Genomic DNA, 21,547 nt, shown 5'->3' with positions numbered 1-21,547 from the left:
CTCTCTCTCTCTCTCTCTCTCTCTCTCTCTCTCTCTCTCTCTCTCTCTCTCTCTCTCTCTCTCTCTCTCTCTCTCGCTCTCGCTCTCGCTCTCGCTCTCGCTCTCTGCGGCCCCAAGAATGTCCCCCTGGCCGCAAGCCCTTCAATCAGACGAGCCTCCTCAGCACCATCAAATCTGCAGCCAACGATCCACAGGAACAGGACCGGACGGGTGCCGGGCCACGAAACGATGTCCAGAGGGGGGGGCAGCGCGCAGCGACGCTGCAAGCCGCGCGTTTTAACCCCGAAACGTCCGCACGACGCACGAAGAGCGCACTCCGTGCCCGCAGTCGGCCGCCGCGCTCCGCTCGCCAAATGTCGGCTCGGCTGCTGGGATGCTGCTGCTGCTACTGCTGCTGCTGCTGCTGCCTGTGACACACAAGAGATACAGGCCAGCAGTGCGGAGACAAGCAGAGGAGGAGGAGGAGGAGAGGAGGAGGAGGGGAGGAGAGGAGGAGGAGGAGAGGAGGAAAAGGGGAGGGGTGGAGCAGGGACCGTATAACGTCAGCGCCGCTGGGATGCAGGTGGAGCCGAAACGCCCCAGTGTGTGTGTGTGTGTGTGTGTGTGTGTGTGTGTGTGTGTGTGTGTGTGTGTGTGTGTGTGTGTGTGTGTGTGTGTGTGTGTGTGTGTGTGTGTGTGTGTGTGTGTGTGTGCAGACAGCTTTGGATTAAAATATAAGAAATAATAATAATAATAATAATGCTTGTTTCGACAGGATTCACACTATGAAAAAGTAAACTGCCAGTGCAGTCAAATGATTCACTCGGTAAGATTTCTTGAAATTAGAAAAAAATATTGTGGCTCTTGAAAAGCGAGGAATGCCTTGAAATAAGTGGTGTAACACTCCTTTAGGTAAAAATCAACTTAAAACTAGTTTGTCGCTTTTTATTTGACGAATTCAGTGAAATTATATTAAAACCAGAGCGACTAAACAACATGACTATTCCTCATTGAAGAACTATTAGCGTTTCAGCTGAAAGGAAGACAAAGCAGTAATTGACTCATTTCAATACAGGTCAGATGACTAGATAATGTGCTATTTAGAATATAAACAGCGTGAACTATATTTTTTGCATTGAAAATGGACATGCTGCAACTATTATTATGTGCACATCACATCACATATCATCAAATCTGGTGAAGGAGGAACAAAACAACAGTGTTTGATATGAGGAGTGTGGATTCCCAGTCATATTCAAATAACTCACACATTTTGAGAAATCTTGCATTAGTTATATACCGACCTCAATATCCAGCCCTGCCTTAATGAACTTATCATAGTTTTAAACTTACATACAGGAAGAAATGTGGATGTGAGCAATTCTTTCAATATGCTAACATCCAGACCCACACAAACTCAACTGAACTTTAATGAGTGAATTACAGTGCTGATGTGTGTCACAGCAACACTGCTGTAATATAGTTACAAAATGTGTGTATCAACAACTCAGACGTACTTTAAAAAAAGAATCGACAAATACCATAACCTCCAGTAACCTTTTCAATACCCATAAAAGAGATTTCAATGTGTATCCAGCGGTCATTATCCAGTCTTTAATTTTGGGACTATTTATTGATTTTGTATATTGATTATCTACCACAAAAGTAACAAGTACATTTTCTGTAATCTATATAAACTAAACCTTGTTTTATCATGTGACATACCATCAAAACATTTTTGGATAAATAAACCACACAAACTTCGTCAATGAGAAACAAAGAGTAAAGTAGGAAAAAATAATAATATGTAATTGATTAGGCTCCCTAACTATGCTATCAAATATTTTAGCATTGTCCTTATTGTTCAATGCGATTTTATTAACCTGACCATACTGACCATAAACCCATTTTTCAAAAGACACAGGTATTGTCAAGCAGGAGCTGTTCACTGCCGGTGGTGCTGAAAATAGAAAGTTGCTGTTTATTGTTCCTGCCACATGGGGGCGACCATTCTTATTAGCAGGGTCGTTATTTGGGCACTTTTCAGAAAACAGAAGAAATTATTTATTTTGGCTGCTCCATCCCGCTAGCCCTCTTTTACCTGCCATTGTAAAACTGTAGAATTAAATGACCTTATCAAAATATGACATTTAGATGAGATGAGTTTCCCAGAAACAGAATAATTCAGCCTGGACAGTGCTTTAATCACAATGTTGCTCATACTCTGTGCACCAAAAAATGTGTTTGTATGTCTCTCATCAAAATCATTGTGCTGTTTTACATTACAGTTCATCATTCCGAGAATGTCGATATGATTATGAGAAGTCACAAAGCAGAAAAGGTATGTCACCTAACAAATGTTTCGTTGATGTCAATGTCCGACTCAAATGCAAGATGTGGCTTAAGGTTACTGGCTGTCACAACATCCAATAGGAAACCAAACTAGGAGAAAAAAGGCTGGATGACAAACAAAATTGAATAATGAAAACGTTTTATCATTGGGGCTGACACTGAAAAAGGAAAATATTTGGAAATAGTTGGACCAACTTAATTGAATTGAATTAACTGAATCAAGTTGAACTTAAAATTATTAACTTAACTTAATCTAATTCATTGACTTAAGTTTGAAGAACTTGGTTCATTACGGCGCTACCAATTGAAGCAATTCACTTAAGTTGATCCAACTATTTTCTTTTTTCAGTGTACAAGTGGGCTGTAGGTTCAGTTTTTGAATCAGTGTTCTATACCGATTAATCGCCACCCTCCCACCCCCATCCTCACCTTGCATGGAATCATGGGTTATTAAGTTGACGCTGTTTACGAAATAAATATGTGAAGAAGTTCCCAGTGAATCACGCAAGCTTTTCAAACAGTTGAATGTTTATTTCCGTCAAAATGAAGGAGTTTTATTTTATGAGATGGGGTCCATAGGTAACACTTTTCATTACACAAAAAGGAAAAGAAGTAACACTTTTACAAATGGGCTTCTTGAATATATTAATTTGTTTCAATGCTTTTATTTGGCTTTTGATATTTCTAATTTAAATTACATGTCATTTAATGAGGGTTTACTCCCTGGTTGCTTAACTCCCACAAAGACTGAAGTGAATAGCATACAGACAGTTATGAACCAATGATAAAGTTTATTCTGATGACCATGGTCAGTGCAGAAACTGAAGTTAAGCAATAGCCTTCTCTTCGATCTGAAAGGGGCCCAGTCTGACCTCACCTTGCCATTCGAAAACTGAGAAAGGAAGGCAGAGCACATGTTACAACAGGTGACACTGAGGTCGGCTTTCAGCACAGGCAAGCATACAGTGAAAAAAAATCCCTCCATTGGAATTGTATCTTTATCATTTTTATGATTTTTGTACATTTTAATTTTAAATAAATAGTCCATTTTAAATGACATACCTTCAGATTTGACTGCTTCACGCATGTTCCTGACACGTTTAGTAGAAGGCTTTGAGGAAGGATTCCAGATGGTACCCATATTTCCTGTGGTACCACTTCCTGTTCCAGTTCCTCCTGCTCCTGGATTCATAGGCAAATTAAATTCACTGGACTCACAAGTAGTACAAGCGGAATTATATCCGTTGGCCTCTATCCACCTTGAAAGAAAGGGACATGGAAGCTTGTCAGTACCATGCATTCACAATCTGCGGTCAGCATTCATACGTGTGTACACATGCAGACTGACCCACTGCTGTAGGAACAAGCTCTGTGGTTAGCATCAATGGGAGTGGAAGCAAGCGCTGCTCTCAACTGGCAGGTAATGTAGATCTGTGAGAATGTTGAAGAGTTTGTGTTTATACTTTTTGTCAAATTAGTTGTGAAACTTAAAGCATACCAAACTCAGTTACTCAGTTTTAGAGATGCATACCGTTCCACTATTATGATCCTGGAATTTGAATGCTTCCAGCTGAAACTGAAGTTTGTTGTCTACTTGCCGGGGTAGGAAGCTTGATCTGGAGCCAGTCATCCGGCCATCAAGCATGCATCTGTGTCGATCAGAAACAGACAAATAACAGTAGATGTTTCAATGTTTGTGACCATCCCTCATCATTGTGGGTAACTACTTCTGTTAAATCATTGAGCTGCTTTACCCTTTAGATATGAAGTTATAACTGGGTGAAGAGGAAGGGTCAGTTGAAACTGTAGCAACACAGTTGTCCACAAAAACACGGAGGGGTGCATGGAAGTACTGGTGGACGGAAGCCTCCACATTAATGACTTGTCCGATGAAAAACTGTATGTTTGGCCTTGCATACATAAAGTCATCTGCATATTGGGACAAAAGAGTTCAACAACGTTGGCAAATACAAATTAGGTATCATAGTTGCATTAAACGTCAAGTACGTGAAATGATTGTTTTTGAACTCACCAGTCATGATTGTCAGTCTGAAGTACAACAGTTCCTCTGACACCTTAGTTGAGGCGTATGGAACCCAGAAGGGCTCCAGTGAAAGGCTGCTCACGTTGTGCTTTCTGAATATTTTGATAGATTTAGTTTCTCTGGTTAGTAACACTCAGAAATGTGTGCCAATGGATAAAGTATTTCCTGATTAAATTCAGTCAGTGGTACTGGGTGTGCTTAGGTGAAACGCAACAGATTGTACAAACATATTTAGAAAAAAAAATATATGTTAGCATTGTGCTCATTTTCTTTCAACAGACATCTTCATTACACACCTTGGGTAGTGGCACTGCACAATCACATTTGCCTGGTTAGTTCTCACCACGGGTAAATTGCCCATTGACCGGGGACTATAGCTCAGAACGAAGGTGTAGATGAGAGCGACATCTGACATCTAACAAAGATATGAAGACAAATAAGATTCTCTTCCATTACTTGAATTCAACACTCAATATTATCAACTTTTAATTTCTCTGAGATTGATAGTATGGATAGTGCTTACCGACAATTGACTCCCACAGTCCTGCAGTGCAACATCAAAAATCAACACCTGAGCCATACGATCTTCTGCAGTAACCCCGCATTGTCCAAGGGAAAGCTGACTAGGATCGATGAACTGACCATTTGCAAAGAAATCCTTCTGGACTTCCACATGAGCTTCCTGCTCTCTGCACTCAACGGCAACGGTTGCAGCAGGAACAGGATGTCTCTGCTCATGAGGACCCTCGGCTATGACTTCAGGTGTGGGCTCTTCGGGGTAAGTCCATGTAAGCGGTTGTTCAAATGTCTGCTTTTCCTGCTGAGGGACATGTGGATTTTTCTCAGGGGGGGAAGGCTTCTGGTGAAAAAACTGAGCCTGGCAGAAGCTGCCGAGCAAGCCCAGTGCCACGAGGCAAATAGTGCTACACTTCAACACCATGGCTTCACAACAGCAAGTGATCTGCACAGTTCACGAGATGCTGTAAGGACGATGCGAATGTCCACCTACTTTTATAACACAGCAATCTTGTTTACTCAATCTACAGTCCCCACCTCTTCAGTTGGCCATTTATTCAAAGACTTGATAACCGTAAACATCAGCCAATAAAATGACTGCATCTCTCGACCACAACCTGTGGTAACACATTACCCGATTTAGATTGTATTTGTTTTGGCATCAAACGTTCTTGCGACAAGAATAAATTGAAAGAAAAATGACTTGTGTTGTTTTCTTCTGCTTTTTGAAAACATGTACAAGCAGCTCAGAAATGCATTTAGAAAATAGTGGCTCATAAAGGTTATGTTGACCTTGGGTTAGGTTTACATGACCTGATGATACAGCAGGATGATAAACCACACTCAGTATTTTGCCAAAGTACATTCTGTGAAGGACTGCAGATCAATATGGCTTCAGCAATTCTGAACCCCCAAACAAAGGGCATGTGTCATTTTGACATGCAGGAAAATGGTGATGCACTGCAGAAGGTCAACTTAGTAGATATGGTAATTACATTATGGATGAGGCAGTTGATGACAAGGCAGATGGAAGAGTTTAGGTCATTTATTTTCACTTCTTGTTTTGTTTTTGTTTAGTTGTTGCTATTGTTGAATTTACTGATTAATGCGTCCAAATAAACCTGGTGAAAGCCGCAGCATCTGGTCGCCCGATAAAATAAGTCTAATGTACATGGTTTCTAGTTCTGTCTGCATTTCTTTCAACCTTGTAGCATGGGAATGTCTTTTTTTTTTTTTTTTTTTGGGTTTTGAGGTGTGTTGAGGCAGCTTTTTGTTGTGATGCCTTGTAACGAAGTGTCCGCCCATATAATAGAAGCACCTTAGTGTTGTTTTCAAAGCCATCTTATGCTCTTAATCATAGTTTATATTTCTGTATTTAATGTCTTGGCCTCTGATAATATTGTCATGCAGTTTCCTTGCCTCATGTAAAAACATTTGGGGCAGAATGTTTAGGGCCACAATTTATGTAAATAGGGTGGTATTTGGATGATTATATATCATTATTGTCAATATTCATATTATTATCCTGTAAAATGTAATGTAAACCTGTGATCAGATTCAGCTGCTGAATATCAAATTGAGTGAAAATCATTATAGCCAATTTTCCATCACAATATACAAAATATGAAGTCATTAGTTAGTTTTTCTTTCATATGAGGTATTCCCCAGATTCAAATCTCTCTTCTTTGGACATTGTGAGCCCAGTGTGAAATTAATGGCAACCGTTGACAATCGAGCACATTTTTACCCGGGTATTGGTAAGGCTTTCTGTAATTAGCAGAACACAATGAGTAGAACATCCCAATATACATTAGGGTTTGTTTGCTATGCTTGTGGGTTTACAGAATTTTTTTCCCCATTAATTCAACACAAATTTTAGTTCAGTTATTAAAATATATGAAACAAAATAAGTTCGAACCAAGTTCTATCCATTTTTTTTTTTTTTTTTTTGTGGGCCATATCCATTTCTTTTTTTTTTTTTCAAGAAGTGACTTTTTGGTATAATCTAACAAATGTCCAGAAATCTTGTAACAGTAAAGGCAAACAGTCTAATACTGAGTCAATACATATACATTTTTGGATAAGGTAGTTTGTTTGTTTTTTAAATCTAACACTATCTAAATGTTTTTGGACCTCCGACATTATTTGGTGATTTTCACAAGCCAGAATGATACAATGCACTTCGGGCTAATATAAACCTATGTCACAATGAGTCCAAAACAAAGTTGCTGTGTGGCGCTGATGATGAAGTAAATAATTATATTGTTGTTTTGATACAGCAACAAATTATCTGCTTTTTCTCATCACGAGAAAAGAGAGCCAGACTCCATTTTGCTGTGAATCAGCAACCATGCCAAATTCAAAGATAAGAAAAGGTATTTGCTCACAGTGTGACTGCCACGGTGTAGGTCACCAAGACCCTGTTTGTGTTCTGAAATAGTTCAAACAGGATAGAATTTATCCAGTCAGGATAAATAATAAACTGTTTACTCGTTGGAATTGTTTTGATCTCTTCAGGCCATCACCACTGACCAACCAGCAGCAGCAACATTTGATTGGCATCTGTTGGCAGCAAATAAAACTTGGCATTTCAACATGTCAGTGTTCCCTGTACCTTATAAAAAGCTGCTTATTGGCAACCCAAATCCCACAGCATCTGGTGTTCTTCAGAATCACTCTATGCTGTGAGGACATGAGAATGAATCTCGTTTGTTGTCTTCTGGCAGTTGGCCTGTTAGGCCCCCTGGCTGATGCCCAATGGAACAACGACCAAAAATTCCCTAGAGTTCCCCAAATTATTCCTCAGAAACCTTTGAACCCTAAGAAGCCTCAGCCACTTCCGAACCCCCAGCCACCCCAGAGGCCTCAGCCACTTCCGAACCCTCAACCACCCCAGAGGCCTCAGCCACTTCCGAACCCCCAGCCACCTCAGAGGCATCAACAACCTCACCGCCCAAATAATCAAAAACCTCCGAAGAACCCCAATAATCCTTTTCCTCCACCTCCTGGGAAACCACAATCTCCTTCAATGCCGCAGGTAACACAAAGTTTTCACACCTGTGAAGTGACTGAGAGGTACAAGATTCAGTGTGGCCCAGCAGGCACGTCCCATTCAGAATGTGACGCTCTACATTGCTGCTTCGATGGGCAAATGTGCTACTATGGGAATGGTGGTAAGTATCTAGTCTTTATTTCAGTTTTACAACTATCTTTTTATCATTTTTAGCATACAGCTCAAATTTGGTGGTAAAAGTGATTTTAGCCTGGTATTTTTTCTATTTTGTTTGTCTTAGTAACTCTTCAGTGCACCAAGGATGGCCAGTTCATTGTGGTGCTTTCCAGAGATGTCACCCTGCCCAACATTGATTTGGAAACCATTTCTTTCCTTCAAAGTGAATCCTGCAGTCCAGCCGGCTCCACTTCAGCTTTTGCTGTCTATCAGTTCCCGGTTACTGCCTGTGGCACTGAGATAACGGTGAGAGCTGGGACTCATGTCACTCCTCAGTTTTACTTTGATGCATTTTATTGAAATATGAACACATTAAAATACTGTTATAATTATGTAGACGGAGGCTGGTACTATTGTCTACGAAAACAGGATGACCTCCACTTACGAAGTGCAGAGTGGACCTGCTGGAACTATCACCAGGGACACCTACTTTAGGTATATGGTTCAATTTTCTTAAAGACTTTACTTGAAAATTCGCAAAAACAGTGCATCAAACAGATCAGTCCTCATATTTTACAAACCAAATTTAAATAAAACAACTTTGTTACTGACTACTATCATCTTTATGTCTTGTTTCAGCCTGAGTGTCCAGTGCAGATATACTGGTGATTCAGTTGAAGCTATTCTCATTAATATTGGTGATATTCCTGCACCACAACCAGTAGCAGTTGTTGGTCCCTTGAACGTGGAGCTCAGACTAGCCAACGGGCAGTGTCTCCTGAAAGGCTGTGTCGAAGGTTTGCGTGACAGTTATGATCTCTGTGGTGAGCCTCATTTGAGTCAACTGTGTCACCAACTGATTTTTATTTTTGTTTTGGAACAGCCGATGTGGTCTACAACTCCTTTTACACGGAAGGGGATTACCCTGTCAGGAAGGTGCTCAGGAGTCCTGTTTATGTTGATGTCTACTTGGCTGAGAGGAGTGATCCCAACATTGCCTTGACTCTTGGAAGATGCTGGGCGACTGCTGATTCCTTCGCTCACAGTGTTCCTCAGTGGGACTTGCTGGTTGATGGGTAAGAGTAAGTGTTGTCTGATTTAGAAACTTGCAGAAATTGTTGCCTTTATTTTCAATCTATACTGTATACCTTATCCTGTGATAATAGGTGCCCTTACCAAGATGATCGTTATCAGACAACCCTGATCCATGTGGATAACTCATTTGGACTGCAGTTCCCAAGCCATCACAGACGTTTTATGTTCAAGATGTTCACTTTTGTATCTACCGGAAACAATCCATCCGATGCCGGCAAGAAGATGGTACCTATGGGTCCAGAGGGAGTGATTCCACTCAACCAACATGTAACTAATCTCATTCAGTATATGATTTGTATTGTTTTCTACCCAAGTTATATAATCATATTTTTAAACGAAATTCTGTTTTTTATTGCCAGATATATATCCACTGTGAAACAAGTGTGTGCGTGCCTTCTTCTGAAAATAGCTGTGAGCCTCGGTGCTTCAGACAGAGTAAGTAGTAAAGTGATAACACAAGCACCATCAGCATAATATTTGTTTTAAGTTTGTACATTTTGTCACCCTTGTGGCTATATGTGACTGCAACTGACCATGACCATATTTTGCACACAGGGAGGGAAATTGCAGGTTCTCTCAAGAAAACCTATCGACAAGAAACAACTGTGGCCAGCAGTGGGCTGATTGTCATATCTGGTGAAGAAGCTGCATGAAAACATGCAAACAGAATATTCTTATAAAACACATGTTCCTGATGCTTCCCAATACTATCTGAACTTCAAGTAAAACTTCAATTTGCGAATTGTGTTGTAATTTTTTTGTTTTTTATACTACACTACAATCCAAATTATTTCTGACAAATGTGCTTTTTTGGGTGATGAAATATATATTGGTGTACGACATTATTGAGATGATCCCAATTAAAAACAAAAAGTTTAGGAGGATGTGAATATAAAAAAGGCTGAATTGTGCTGATGGAAGGTAAACCATTATTATTGCAAAAACCTAAAGAGAGCTACAAAGTGGAAGGTGGAATGACATGGACAGAATAAAGCTTTATGAATTAAATAAAAGATAAGAAAAGCTGCTAAAGCCGGTTGAGCATATTTGAAACTACTGGTGTTTCTCAAATTGCCCTCCAAGTGTTTTATTAATTTTTTAATAACTAATTTCTTCAGTATTCTTTAGATTGCCTTAATAACTATATAATGAAGGACATAAATAATAATAGGATATGTGAGTGGGCAATAGCATACTTTGAAACAGTATTTCTGATGGGGGGAAAAGTGCATCCCTGGATAAAGGAAAAAATAGCTATCAAAGTGAAGTTTCTATTCCCTGGGAAGCTGAAACAGGCTTTCCCACCTCATCCCCTGCTAATAAACAGTCAGTCAGTCAGTTATCAGTCAGCTGTAGAGAGCCTCCTAACCTACATTAACATAGCCTGGTTCCTCAGCTGTAGAGAAGTCAACAGTAATATCTTGCAGCAGTTGGTCAGAGTGGCAGGGCACAGCGTAAACAGACCACTCTCCCCCCCCCCCCCCCCTACTCACAAAAGGAGCCCCATCAGCTCCATGGACCACCGTAGTGTGGCTGCACCTCCACATCCCAGAAATAGGATGGGTCAATGAAAAAAAAAAAAAGAAAATAAGGGAATTTTCCCAAAGAGTTAAATAAAGTAGAATTAGTTTTTAAAACATTTGACTGCAGCCATGTTCAGCTTTATCCATGAAGATGAAACCTTAATGATGTTATGAGCCTGTTTCTGTGAACTGCAGTGGTGGGCCACAAATTCCAAAACCCAGACTTTCACTTGTGCTGGTCTAAGTCAATCCACACCCTCAATAACTTTTTTATGGCTACAAAAACCATGTTACCGTGCAGGAATGCAGTATGAAAAGCCTTTGCATCACATATACATACTTGTGTAGCCAGAATAAATACCTTTACAAATGAAACTGGTAATCAAGATCTTATGCAAACACAATCCTATTTCAGCATTAATTCTGTACTTTGGGAATCAAACGATTGTCCTTTTTGTTCATTGGTATGTGCAACCGCTTTGAACAACATGTGGGACATTTCCTTTCCAAAATAGGTCAAATTAAGGACTGCTTCTTGTGTCTTAAGACGAGTCACCTTCAAATTTCTAATTCCAGATGGATATGCCTGTAGGCTTAGAAAAACCTCATGGACTGTGATCCGTGTTAATTATGGCGCTTTCCAAAGACTGTCACTTTGTCAGCTTCAAAAGTAGCGGATATTGTGCCATTTGTGAAGTATTTGCAGATTAACAGCATATTTGAACTTCCACAGTCCATATAATTCATTTGAGACTAATTGGTGACTAATATGAGTGTGGATGATCTCTCTCTTTCTGAGTTTCCCTTGAGATGGTCTACCTGATCCTGGCTTATACCTGTGTGCAAAATCAGTTACCTTATTTTTGTTGCAGGATCGAACCAATCTAATCAAAGGAGCTATTTTTGTTATTTTGTGCTAAATAACATTTTTCTGGAGCCAAAAACCATCGTCAACCCTGCCAGGCAGTTATGTATGTTATATATATGTATGAATAGTTTTTCCACTCTTAAAAAAACTGTACATTGACCTCCATTGAGGTTTTGTAACTGCAATTAATAAACTTGGCTGCCATTGTTTAAATCAGTTTTTGCCATTTTAGCTGTTTTTATTTTTTCTATTTTAACCTTTTGTAATGAATTATTTAATTTCATTTTAAAGCAATTTTGCCTCTTTAACACATAGGTGTTTTAATGTGAATGGGGTTTATTAGGTTTAGCTATTAGGTTTGACCTTTAATTTTATTAATTTTAATTGTGTTATAGCTATTTCACTTGTTTTAGGTCCTTGCGTCGCATTTTTGGCTCGGCAACACATTAGACAATTAATCTGAAAACCTAATTGACCATTTAAGTTCATTTAAATATTACAAAAATTGTAATGTTTTCTGAAATATGTACTGATGTGTAAATATGATTGTTTCTTAAAAATAAAAAATATTACGTCATATTTTTTAAAGCTTCAGAGCAAAAGGGCCCTATGGTTATCTTGGTTTTCTATCAGACACTCCAAATGTTTTAATGTACTTCTTCATAGTGAGAAAAACAATGGCTTCTCGCAACTGGACTTTCCCGGTCTCACTTCCAAAACAGACGCTTTTCGCCTCTCTGCCAACACACGTTGACGCCTCCTTGGCCGTGAACACTTCATTTCCCAGAAACCTTCTCGAAACAGGATATTGACGCACATATTGACCCAGAATCAGCCAATCAGACTGGCGTACGAGCGCCATGCCCAATTGTGATTGGCTGAAGAATGGTCCGTGTCGGTCACGGGCGTAAAGTCTTCTGAATATTTTAATAGTCACCATCAGCCGCCTCCCAATGCGTTGCAGACCACCCGGCTATGTTTGGCTTTTCCGGTTAAGCGGCTTTACCGGAGAACTGCGTGTGTCAGCGAGCCCCTCCCGCCGACTCAAACCGACGTTTCACAGCGGTACTCCCTCACTTTTCACCCGGAAACTCACGATGCAGTCCGTCCGAAATGTAGCCTACAGCAGCAGCGGCGACAGCGGTCACGGCGAGCGGGACCCGGGCGGAGCGGTGGTCCCACCGGGGCCGCTACTCTTCGGCGGCAGCATTCCCACCATCGCCACTGGAGATGCGGGACCGCCGGCGGAGAAGAAACGAGTCGAAAGCGCGCTGGTCATCAGCGAGAGGAGGCTGCGGACGCCGAGTCCTCTGTTCGGCGCCAACTGTGATGACGACTCTGAGGCGGAGGCGTTCCGGGATGGGAGAAGCGAGGAGGTGGACCGGGACACCAGATCCAGGGCCTATGCCTGGTGTCGAGACTTCTTGTCCGGGTCGTGGAAGACCCTCCAAGAGCGTGACTTTCAAATCAGCATCGTCAGGTGTAACCCTCATCCATTAATGGTCAACACACACCCTGATATACTATTGTTTTCATCAGCTCTGCTCACTGGGTGGGGTTTAAATGCAAAATAAAAACCTACCTTGGTTACAACTCAGAGTTTATAGTCGTAAAGTTACTCAAATCTTTCTTAAAGCCCTCTGATGAGACCTTCAGACGTTGTCTCGTGATGTCTTCATAGAAATTGAGATGCTCCGTTTTTTTTTTACCAGCTCGTTTGCGTTTTTAAAAGGCTCGTTTATTCGCTTGCACTGGTGTTTTTTTTTTTTTTTTTTGAAGGTACTAGGATTTGTGTTAGTGTAAACTTTGTTTTAGTGTCAGTGGGAGATTTTAGTCTCAGATTGTGCAAGTTTCCTTCCGCATTTCACATTTCTGTATGAGATTCAAGCTCAGTCAGCAACTACCCTCGAATTTCCAGACACTGTTCAGAGACAATGGAGTAAGTTGTGTGGTATTGCCCTCCAGGATGCCACGAGGATAAACAAGAACACAGTCAGAGTATAATTCGCTTTTTGTGTTTCTGTTTATTTCTGTCAGGCTCCAATGATGTTGTGACCTTTACTAACACTGGTGTGATGTTTTGTCCTTACAGCGGCGGCCTTAGCAACCTACTGTACCTGTGCAGTTTGCCTGATTACGTGCACAATGTGGGAGAGGAACCTCGCCAGGTGCTTTTAAGAGTCTACGGAGCGATCTTACAGGTTAGTTTTCCCACGAAAGAGTTTGCATCAAATTCTATTTTTGCAGGACTGTGTGGCTGTGCATTTTGACTCATTACCAGATGAGAGTGATGTCTTGCTATTGTAGTTTGTCTGGAGGAGCAGCCACATTGTTTATGTGAATGAAACCCACGTGTGACTGTGTCTTAGGGAGTGGACTCACTGGTGCTGGAGAGTGTCATGTTTGCCATTCTGGCAGAGCGAACGTTGGGGCCAAAACTGTATGGCATTTTCCCAGAGGGACGCTTGGAACAGTACATGCCGGTATGATATACAGCGACACGCTCACACAGTGGTACACAACCGTGCATCTCTTCTGCTTAGCCCTGCTATTTTTATTGGTGCGTTAAATGCTTTAGTTCCATTTAGGGCTGGGCGATATGGCCTTTTTTTTTTCTTCCAATATCTCGATATTCTTCGGCCATATCAAGATGTATATCTCAGTATTTTGCCTGAGCCTGAAATCAACGCTTTTGATGCATGCAATCACACTCGTGTGACAATTCAATGCCTACATTAAAACATTCTTGTTCAAAAATCTGCAAAACAGATTTTTATTGTACCATTTCATTTAATGAAAAAATATGTTGCGTGTATAACTTATAGAATGAAAGCTGCGTGTAATGCACACCTGGCATGACACGCACGACAAATCACGCATGCCACACGTTGAGTTCAGCTTTTTAAAACTCGTCTTAAAACCCATTTTTATTCTTTGGCTTTTACCTCAGCGTAAGACTGCTCTGGTTTTAGTGCCTTCATTTTTTTTTTTATTGTTTTAACTTTTTATGTTTTGTTTATTGTTTTACCATCTGATTGTTTTTATTGCTTTAACTTTTTCATTGTTTAAATGTTTTTATTTTGCCTCTTGTGCATGGAGACAAGAAGGGACCACCTATGCAGTATAAAGAGATGCACATAAGAGAGGAGGAAGAAACGCCATTTGCTGTATCCACGATGTTTATTAACAAAATGTTGTGCCACAAGGGCCATTATATTGTCGTCCACTTTTAATAACCGCCGGAGCACCGTTGAAGTCGCAAATAATTGCATTGTACAATTTTTTTCGGGGATCTGTCCTAAAGTGGCGGTGTCTCAATGTCTCTTCCATCCCAGAATACCCGCATGCGCACCGATCAGCTTTCAGAGCCCGCCATCTCCGCTGAGATCGCGACCAAGATGGCACGTTTCCACGAAATGGTCATGCCTTTCAACAAAAAGCCGAAATGGCTGTTTGGGACCATCGATAAGTGAGAGCATATCACAAAATCTGTTGTCTCCACCAAAGCTGTACCGTCTTCCTCCCAGTGCACGTGTTTGACACGTGTTGTTTTCTTCCGCAGATATATGGATCAAGTGATGAAAATCAATTTCACACGTGACGCCCATGTGAAGAAGTACAGTAAGCTGATGAAGTTGGACCTGCCTGCCGAGCTTCAGAGGCTGCGGTGAGTTGGCCCCTCAGGCGGGACAGACGTTCTATACCCCTTTTTCAAGTGTTCATCACGCCTCTATTCGTTGCTATAAATGCGAGGATTCAAATATGAATCTTCTTCTTGTCGGTATCTACAAAAGTGCGATCTGAAGTTTTGCTCCTTCCGTGTTTGAAGATGAACAATCGGCATAATCCAGCCTCCTGTGTCTTGAATCCGGTGCCGGCGAGATGCTGTGTCAGAGCCGTGTCACGTCACCAGCTGCAAATCTCTTTTAGACTTTAGTCAGAGTTATAGTTTGGTCACCAAAATCAACAAGAAGGTGTGAACGATCATGATAATCAGCAGCAAGGGAGGGATCATTCTGTTCACTGATCACAGCGCAGTCCTGCTGACGGGGCTTTTTTTAAAGATTACTTGCATTTATGGTGTCAAGATAAGTCCTTTTTTTATTGAATTTAAGCAAGAATGTGAACCTGAGCAAGATGTCCCCACCATCGGACGATTATAATTATCACCCAAAAGTGTGTTTGTACATAAAAGAATGTTGTTTAGCACACGAGTCGGGGGTCATTGCTGAAAACCTGTTGCACACTTGAGCTTGTTATTAGGGACAGCAGTGGCTGTGATTTTGTTTCGTGTGGACTGGCTGACCTTTGTTCCAGTGCCTCCACAGCTCCACGGCTCAGTCACCGCAGCAGTGCGACCTTAGATCCAACACAGGATCACACCGCGTGCTTATGAACATGTTATCAATGACACGCCACTCGCATTATCGCAGTGATGCGGTGATACTGCCAAGCAAATCACCTGGTGTGTGTCCTTTACAGTCTCCTGAGTCCATAAATGTAATCAAGTTGCCATTTTCTAAACTTGCCTCTTTATCGTTGGATCCGAATGATCAGGATTACAGTCATGTGGAGGATTGAGAGCACAGAGAGCTGCTTTTGCTGGTTTTTTGGTTTTTTTTAATAGTCCATTGTGGTGCTTTCCATCTCATCCAAGAAATTTTTGGGGTAACCACATCAATACTCGTGCAGTGAAACGGTAGATTTCACATTTTTGTACTTGTATGTTATTCTTGCTGCTCCAGATAATATTGCTAAATGTTAAAATGATGTCGCCAGGATTTCATCTCCTCTTGTCCACAATGCTTTCTGTTGCCAATCATTTGGATTATGATGAGGTCTCGTGCATGTATTCCACACATTTACTCTCCTGTCCCTTTTCTTTTTACGATCCGGCTTTGGTCTCTACAACAGTGCACTGCTGGCAGCAACTCCATCACCAGTGGTGTTTTGCCACAACGATGTCCAAGAAGGTAAATATTTGAACCATCCTGAGAGCGCCCCCTGGACTCGCGCCTCTCCTATGGTCTGATCGGTCCGCCCTCTGGCCATGTTGTCACATTTCTTAGAAGAGCAGTGTATTATGTCAGAAGCATGTCAGCAGTCAGAAGCAGGCTTGGTGGTGTATATTAATAGGAACAGCTCAAATTCATTTGCATCACCCTGAAAGTGGGAAAAAAAAGAGCTTCTAAAGCTATTCTATGATTCCAGTTCTGAGTAAATGGGTGTCAGCCTGAGGCGAAAAGGTGACTCTCAGTCGGCCGTAAGCCTGGTTGTGGGTGTGGGATAGCGTTGAGTCTGTGTGTTGGTTCTGTCATGGACGGAATCAGCGGCTGCAGCCGGCTTCAACTCTCTTATCAACCCGATGCATCGTCGGGGTCCACCGTAACGATTTTCTCACCTCTTGCTGGGCTTCTCTAGGAAATATTCTCATCCTGGACAAAAGGGACAACAGTCCGACAGAAAGGCTCATGCTGATCGACTTTGAATACAGCAGCTACAACTACAGGTAAAAAAAGAGTTTGTGATGCAGTGTTACATGATTGGTATGTATGTTTTATTATTTTTTTTGTTGATTTAGGTTTACGCTGTGCCCTTTTTGCATCCCACTAAATGATTATATATCTTCCTTGTGTAGGGGCTTTGACTTTGGGAACCACTTCTGTGAATGGATGTATGACTACACGTACAATGAGTGGCCTTTCTTCAAAGCTACGCCAGAGAATTATCCAAGCCGAGAACAGCAGGTCAGTTCAGAGTCTCTATTCGTCTTCTAGAATGTGTTATCCACCTCAGGGCTGTCGTGGGGGCAAAGGCACGTTGCAACTTGGATACGTTACAACTGTGTCGCCACAGTGAAAACACACATTGGCACCACACACCTACGGGAAATTCCAGTAATGCCCGGTTTTGAACTGTGGGGAAGAAGAAAAAAAAACAGAGTAGCCATGAACATTGTCACTGTAAGGCAGAATTGTAAACAATTGCACCACTGAGCGGCCAAGGTTCAGATCACACATCAATATCAAAAGACCTTTGAATACACTGCAAACTTGGCAATGTAAATATGGGATTAAATATGATAAGATAATAACTCGAATCAAAAAAGTCAAAAATATTAAAACTTTGAAAGTCAAAAGTAATGTCATGCTGATTAGGCAAAGTTACAATACAAAAACAAATACTTTTCAAATTCAGAAAAAAATACAATGAATGTGGCATGATTTGTTTTTGTTTTGTTTTTTTCATTTAGTCTTTGCATAACGACAGTAGGACTCTACGGTTTCAGGGAAATATGTAAAAAGTGTTGACTAATGCCGCTGTAACGATATGATATGCAATAACCCTCAACGCTTAAGTACATGATGTCGACATCCTCGTGCCTTGACACAATCACAGTAACTAATCATATTGACTTGATCATGGAATTAATATTTACATCAAAAAAAAATTTAAAAAAAAAATTCTAAATTCAATTAACCTGTTGCCCTCACTCAATTTCTATTTCACAGGATAATTGAACACAAGTCAATATGTAAACTTGAAAGCCACAGCTGAGGGCTATCTGTAGTGTGTGGGAGACAGTGCCATCTAATGGCGAAACCTAGACATTACAGCCACGGAAGCTTTTCACTGAGAAGTATATAGAAGAGTAAATTTGTGCCTACCAAATACAAAAAAAAAATACACCTATATTCATTGGGACACTTCAAAGTTTAAAAAAGAAAAATAATTTTTTGCACATCTTAGAGGCCGTCCAATGAGAGGGAGGTCTCTGCAGCGGCCAACAGCTCATTTGAGTTTGAAACCACTGAATTAAATCAAGCAGATAAGCCACAGCAGAATAAGATATTCTTTTTGTTTCAGCTTCTTTTTATCAGAAGCTACTTGGCAGAACGCAGAAAAGACTCTGACAGCAGACAAATTGAAGAGGACATGATCATTGAAGCGAACAGGTAACAGAATCCACCAAAACTGCCGAATCTTTACCAGCGTCAAGCAAATATACTGAACTTCTTCGTTTCACTTTGTAGATATGCGTTAGCATCCCACTTCCTCTGGGGCCTGTGGTCCATCATTCAAGCGAAACTATCCAAAATTGAGTTTGGATACATGGTAAGCAGATGTTTTGTTTTTGTTAATGCTGTAAAAACGCTCATTTTAAGCATCTTGTGTAAAAATAAAAAGAGTCAAAACTGATGTATAATGTTATAAATGTATCGGTTGCCGTTCACAAACTCGTTCTGCAGACAGGTTTGCTTGTTAACGTCCCTGTGCGCCTCAGTTGTTGCCTTCCTCAGTGAAGCCACACCCACTCCACTGCTCTCTGATGTTGTCGGTATCTCTTGTGAAATCTTCTTGCATATTCGACCGGGGAGTCAAGACAAGCTTGTGAACAACTTTGTTCTTTAGTCAGTGGGTATGTTACCATGCCAGATTATATTGTAGTAAATTTTAGAGAGAGAAAATGTTTTTAAATTATTTATTTTGAGGTACAGAAGAAAAGATTTATTGATCAGTGATAGTTATAGTTTTGTAAAAAGAAAAATTTGTTGTCAGAACAAGCTTCAGGATCAAATTAGGTTTGAAAACCAAAGTTTTCTGCATATAATTTTTTTTATCTGATGGAAACTTTACTGATTTTAAAATAAATGACACGTGCTGTCGCCTCTGCCTGGATTCACCTTCAAATCAGCTGAATCTGGAGGTTCAGCAGATCTCGGTCGTCTCCCCAGGTGACACATTCATTGTCGTCTTTCTAACATCTGTGTGCGCTCTGCTCTCGCAGGACTACGCTCAGTGTCGCTTCGACGCCTACTTCAAGCAAAAGAAGCTCTTCGCCTGAATTCCACAAACATTCGTCAGAATGTGCCGTTATTGCTCTCCAAGCTTATCTTCTCTTTCTATCGGGAACTTTTTTCCAGCTATTCTTCCTACTGAAATTATACAGGTCAGTTTATGACGAGCTCAGAAATGCAAAAAAAAAAAAAAAACATTTAAAGATGAAGCCTTGAAACGGATCAGATTTTTTTTTTTTCTTTCTGAAGCTCCAATGTCCTCGGTGTAAAGTCTTGATGAAGCTGTCGAGTCAAGTGAAAGTTATTTTCAGTCAAACCAGCCATTTTTTTGATGCACTTCATTACTGTGGACCACATTAATGTTATTCATGTCGTTGTGCTCCAGTTTCTTCGTTTGCTTGAAGGAATGTCGTCATTTCACACTGTATCTCTTTCTGTATGTGTAGTTTTGGTTTGCTCAACTAATACTGATGACTTCAACAAAAGGAAGATTTTTGTATAACTTGTTACTTTAGTGTTCTGGGTTACTCTACCTCACTTTTCCCCCCTTGTGGCGTTTGTCCTGCACGGGTTCCTGAAGAGCTGACTGTAACTGTATGTGAGGAAAGGAAGGATTTTATTTCTATAAACTAGTTTTATTCACATGAAAATAATAGAATGCTGCTTTATACATTCGTCAATTTACTGAATATGGCAGTTTCAAAGTTATTGGTGTTTATTTGTTTATTTTTTTTTCATTGTGTTGTTAACAATATTATAATATTATTATTGCTTCACTTCCTGTCACATGTTTGCCTCTGGCAGTGTCTGTCTGATGAAAGCTTCTTCTTTATTTGTATTGTAAGTTTTGTTTGTTTTATCTTCACCAATAGCTTTGAATATACAAAAATGCAAAATCGTGTCCCTTCATATTCAATTTGAAGCAAATTCATAAATCCCGCTCCAATAGAAATCATGTTTTTGGCTTTTGAAATTGAGGTGTTTGTATTAATTATTATTTTTTATTATTATTTTTTGGAAGCGGTTCAAGTTCTCATCGTTTCTCATTATTTCAACTTCCTTGATTATACTGAATGTACTAATATTATTTAAGGATTCTTCATGTTTGGTTTGCACTTTGCTGCATCGGGATACAAACAATTGACTCGCGTGAACAAAGTACCATTGTTTCGGTTAAATATGTTGGAATATGTCTCTATTATTTTGGGTCCTTTTTGCACTAGAAAACATAAGTTAATAAACATGAGTTGAAACTGTTTGGCTGTAAGTTTTCTTCTTTATTTATTTAGAAAACAAATGGGATGGTAAGCAGGGGTCGAAGTAAAGAATGACTTATTGTAGCTAATAGTATTTTTTTTCTTTAAGACAAGTCCGGTTTTATACTCAGATGTTTTCAACAGAAATTACAATAGTATTTGTTTTTGTTTTGTTTTTTTACAACTCCTTTAATTTAGCTGCAAAAATGCGCATTGAACATGGATCGCATCATATGGACATTTAATGTGAAGTCAAAGTTGGCCTATGGTAGGATATGATTTCACTGATTGACACTCACAGCATGATATCTGGTTGTGGTCCTGGTCGGGGGCTTTCAGTGGGGAGGTTGCCTATTCTCCCCGAGCGTGACTTTCCTCCCACTTTTGATTCTAAATGATGATCCAGCTTTAATGAGTTTAAAATCATTTTTTGAGTATCTTCACAGCTGATCTATTACTTGTAATTTAAATAATGTGACAATGTTTGTACTTGTGCTCATGCACACTATTTTTCCAAAAATGTAGTCGCTCACTTGCCTTCACAGGCGTATGAAGTTTAGTGCCATCCCATTCTTAACCATATGATTTAATGTCGGTCCTCGTTTTGCAACTGTAAGAAATCTAGCCCCTGTTTTCACAAGGTTTCGGAGTGTTTATGGGAATTTTGGGTGCATTCTTGCAGATGGGCATTTGTGCAGTCAGACAGCGATGTGGGATGAGAAGGCCTGGCTCCAATTCATCCCAAAGGTGTTTTACTGGGTTGAGGTCAGGACGACTTGCGTGATCTTCCAACCTCTGTTGGTAAGTCTTTGTTAAACATGAAGTTATCACACATGCAGAGCAATCTGAGGGGTTTGTGATGAGGTGCAGCACAGAGTGAAGGCTGTGTCGGATTGCAGAGGCCTGACAGTCGTCCCGCCTCTACGAGCCAAGAATAGAGCAGAAG

General features: G+C 40.5%; 3 protein-coding genes across 3 annotated transcripts; 2 read left to right on the top strand and 1 right to left on the bottom strand.

Moving 5' to 3' along the window:
- Positions 1 to 276: 276 nt before the first annotated feature.
- Positions 277 to 5,315, bottom strand: LOC308137018 (zona pellucida sperm-binding protein 3-like; the record flags this gene model as incomplete). The annotated part of the gene is made up of 9 exons (XM_080505574.1): positions 277 to 407; positions 3,209 to 3,223; positions 3,394 to 3,590; positions 3,680 to 3,762; positions 3,863 to 3,980; positions 4,086 to 4,260; positions 4,364 to 4,467; positions 4,672 to 4,790; positions 4,899 to 5,315. 9 exons carry the CDS (start codon positions 5,313 to 5,315, stop codon positions 277 to 279), a joined length of 1,359 nt encoding a protein of 452 aa, XP_080361700.1.
- Positions 5,316 to 7,241: 1,926 nt separating this feature from the next.
- LOC308137017 (zona pellucida sperm-binding protein 4-like) lies at positions 7,242 to 9,779 on the top strand (the record flags this gene model as incomplete). The annotated part of the gene is made up of 8 exons (XM_080505573.1): positions 7,242 to 7,266; positions 7,618 to 8,064; positions 8,185 to 8,366; positions 8,458 to 8,555; positions 8,700 to 8,857; positions 8,944 to 9,136; positions 9,227 to 9,380; positions 9,711 to 9,779. 8 exons carry the CDS (start codon positions 7,242 to 7,244, stop codon positions 9,777 to 9,779), a joined length of 1,326 nt encoding a protein of 441 aa, XP_080361699.1.
- A 2,720-nt stretch (positions 9,780 to 12,499) lies between these two features.
- On the top strand, positions 12,500 to 20,557 carry chkb (choline kinase beta; the record flags this gene model as incomplete). Its single annotated transcript, XM_080505451.1, has 11 exons — positions 12,500 to 13,026; positions 13,639 to 13,747; positions 13,916 to 14,029; positions 14,882 to 15,015; positions 15,109 to 15,213; positions 16,461 to 16,519; positions 16,968 to 17,055; positions 17,185 to 17,293; positions 18,414 to 18,502; positions 18,581 to 18,662; positions 19,336 to 20,557. 11 exons carry the CDS (start codon positions 12,500 to 12,502, stop codon positions 19,390 to 19,392), a joined length of 1,473 nt encoding a protein of 490 aa, XP_080361577.1. The 3' UTR covers positions 19,393 to 20,557.
- Between the last annotated feature and the right edge of the window lie 990 nt (positions 20,558 to 21,547).

This window comes from Blennius ocellaris, assembly GCF_963422515.1.
Source record: "Blennius ocellaris genome assembly, chromosome: 11".
NCBI lineage: Eukaryota > Metazoa > Chordata > Actinopteri > Blenniiformes > Blenniidae > Blennius > Blennius ocellaris.
This window is presented reverse-complemented; position numbering and strand designations above follow the sequence as displayed.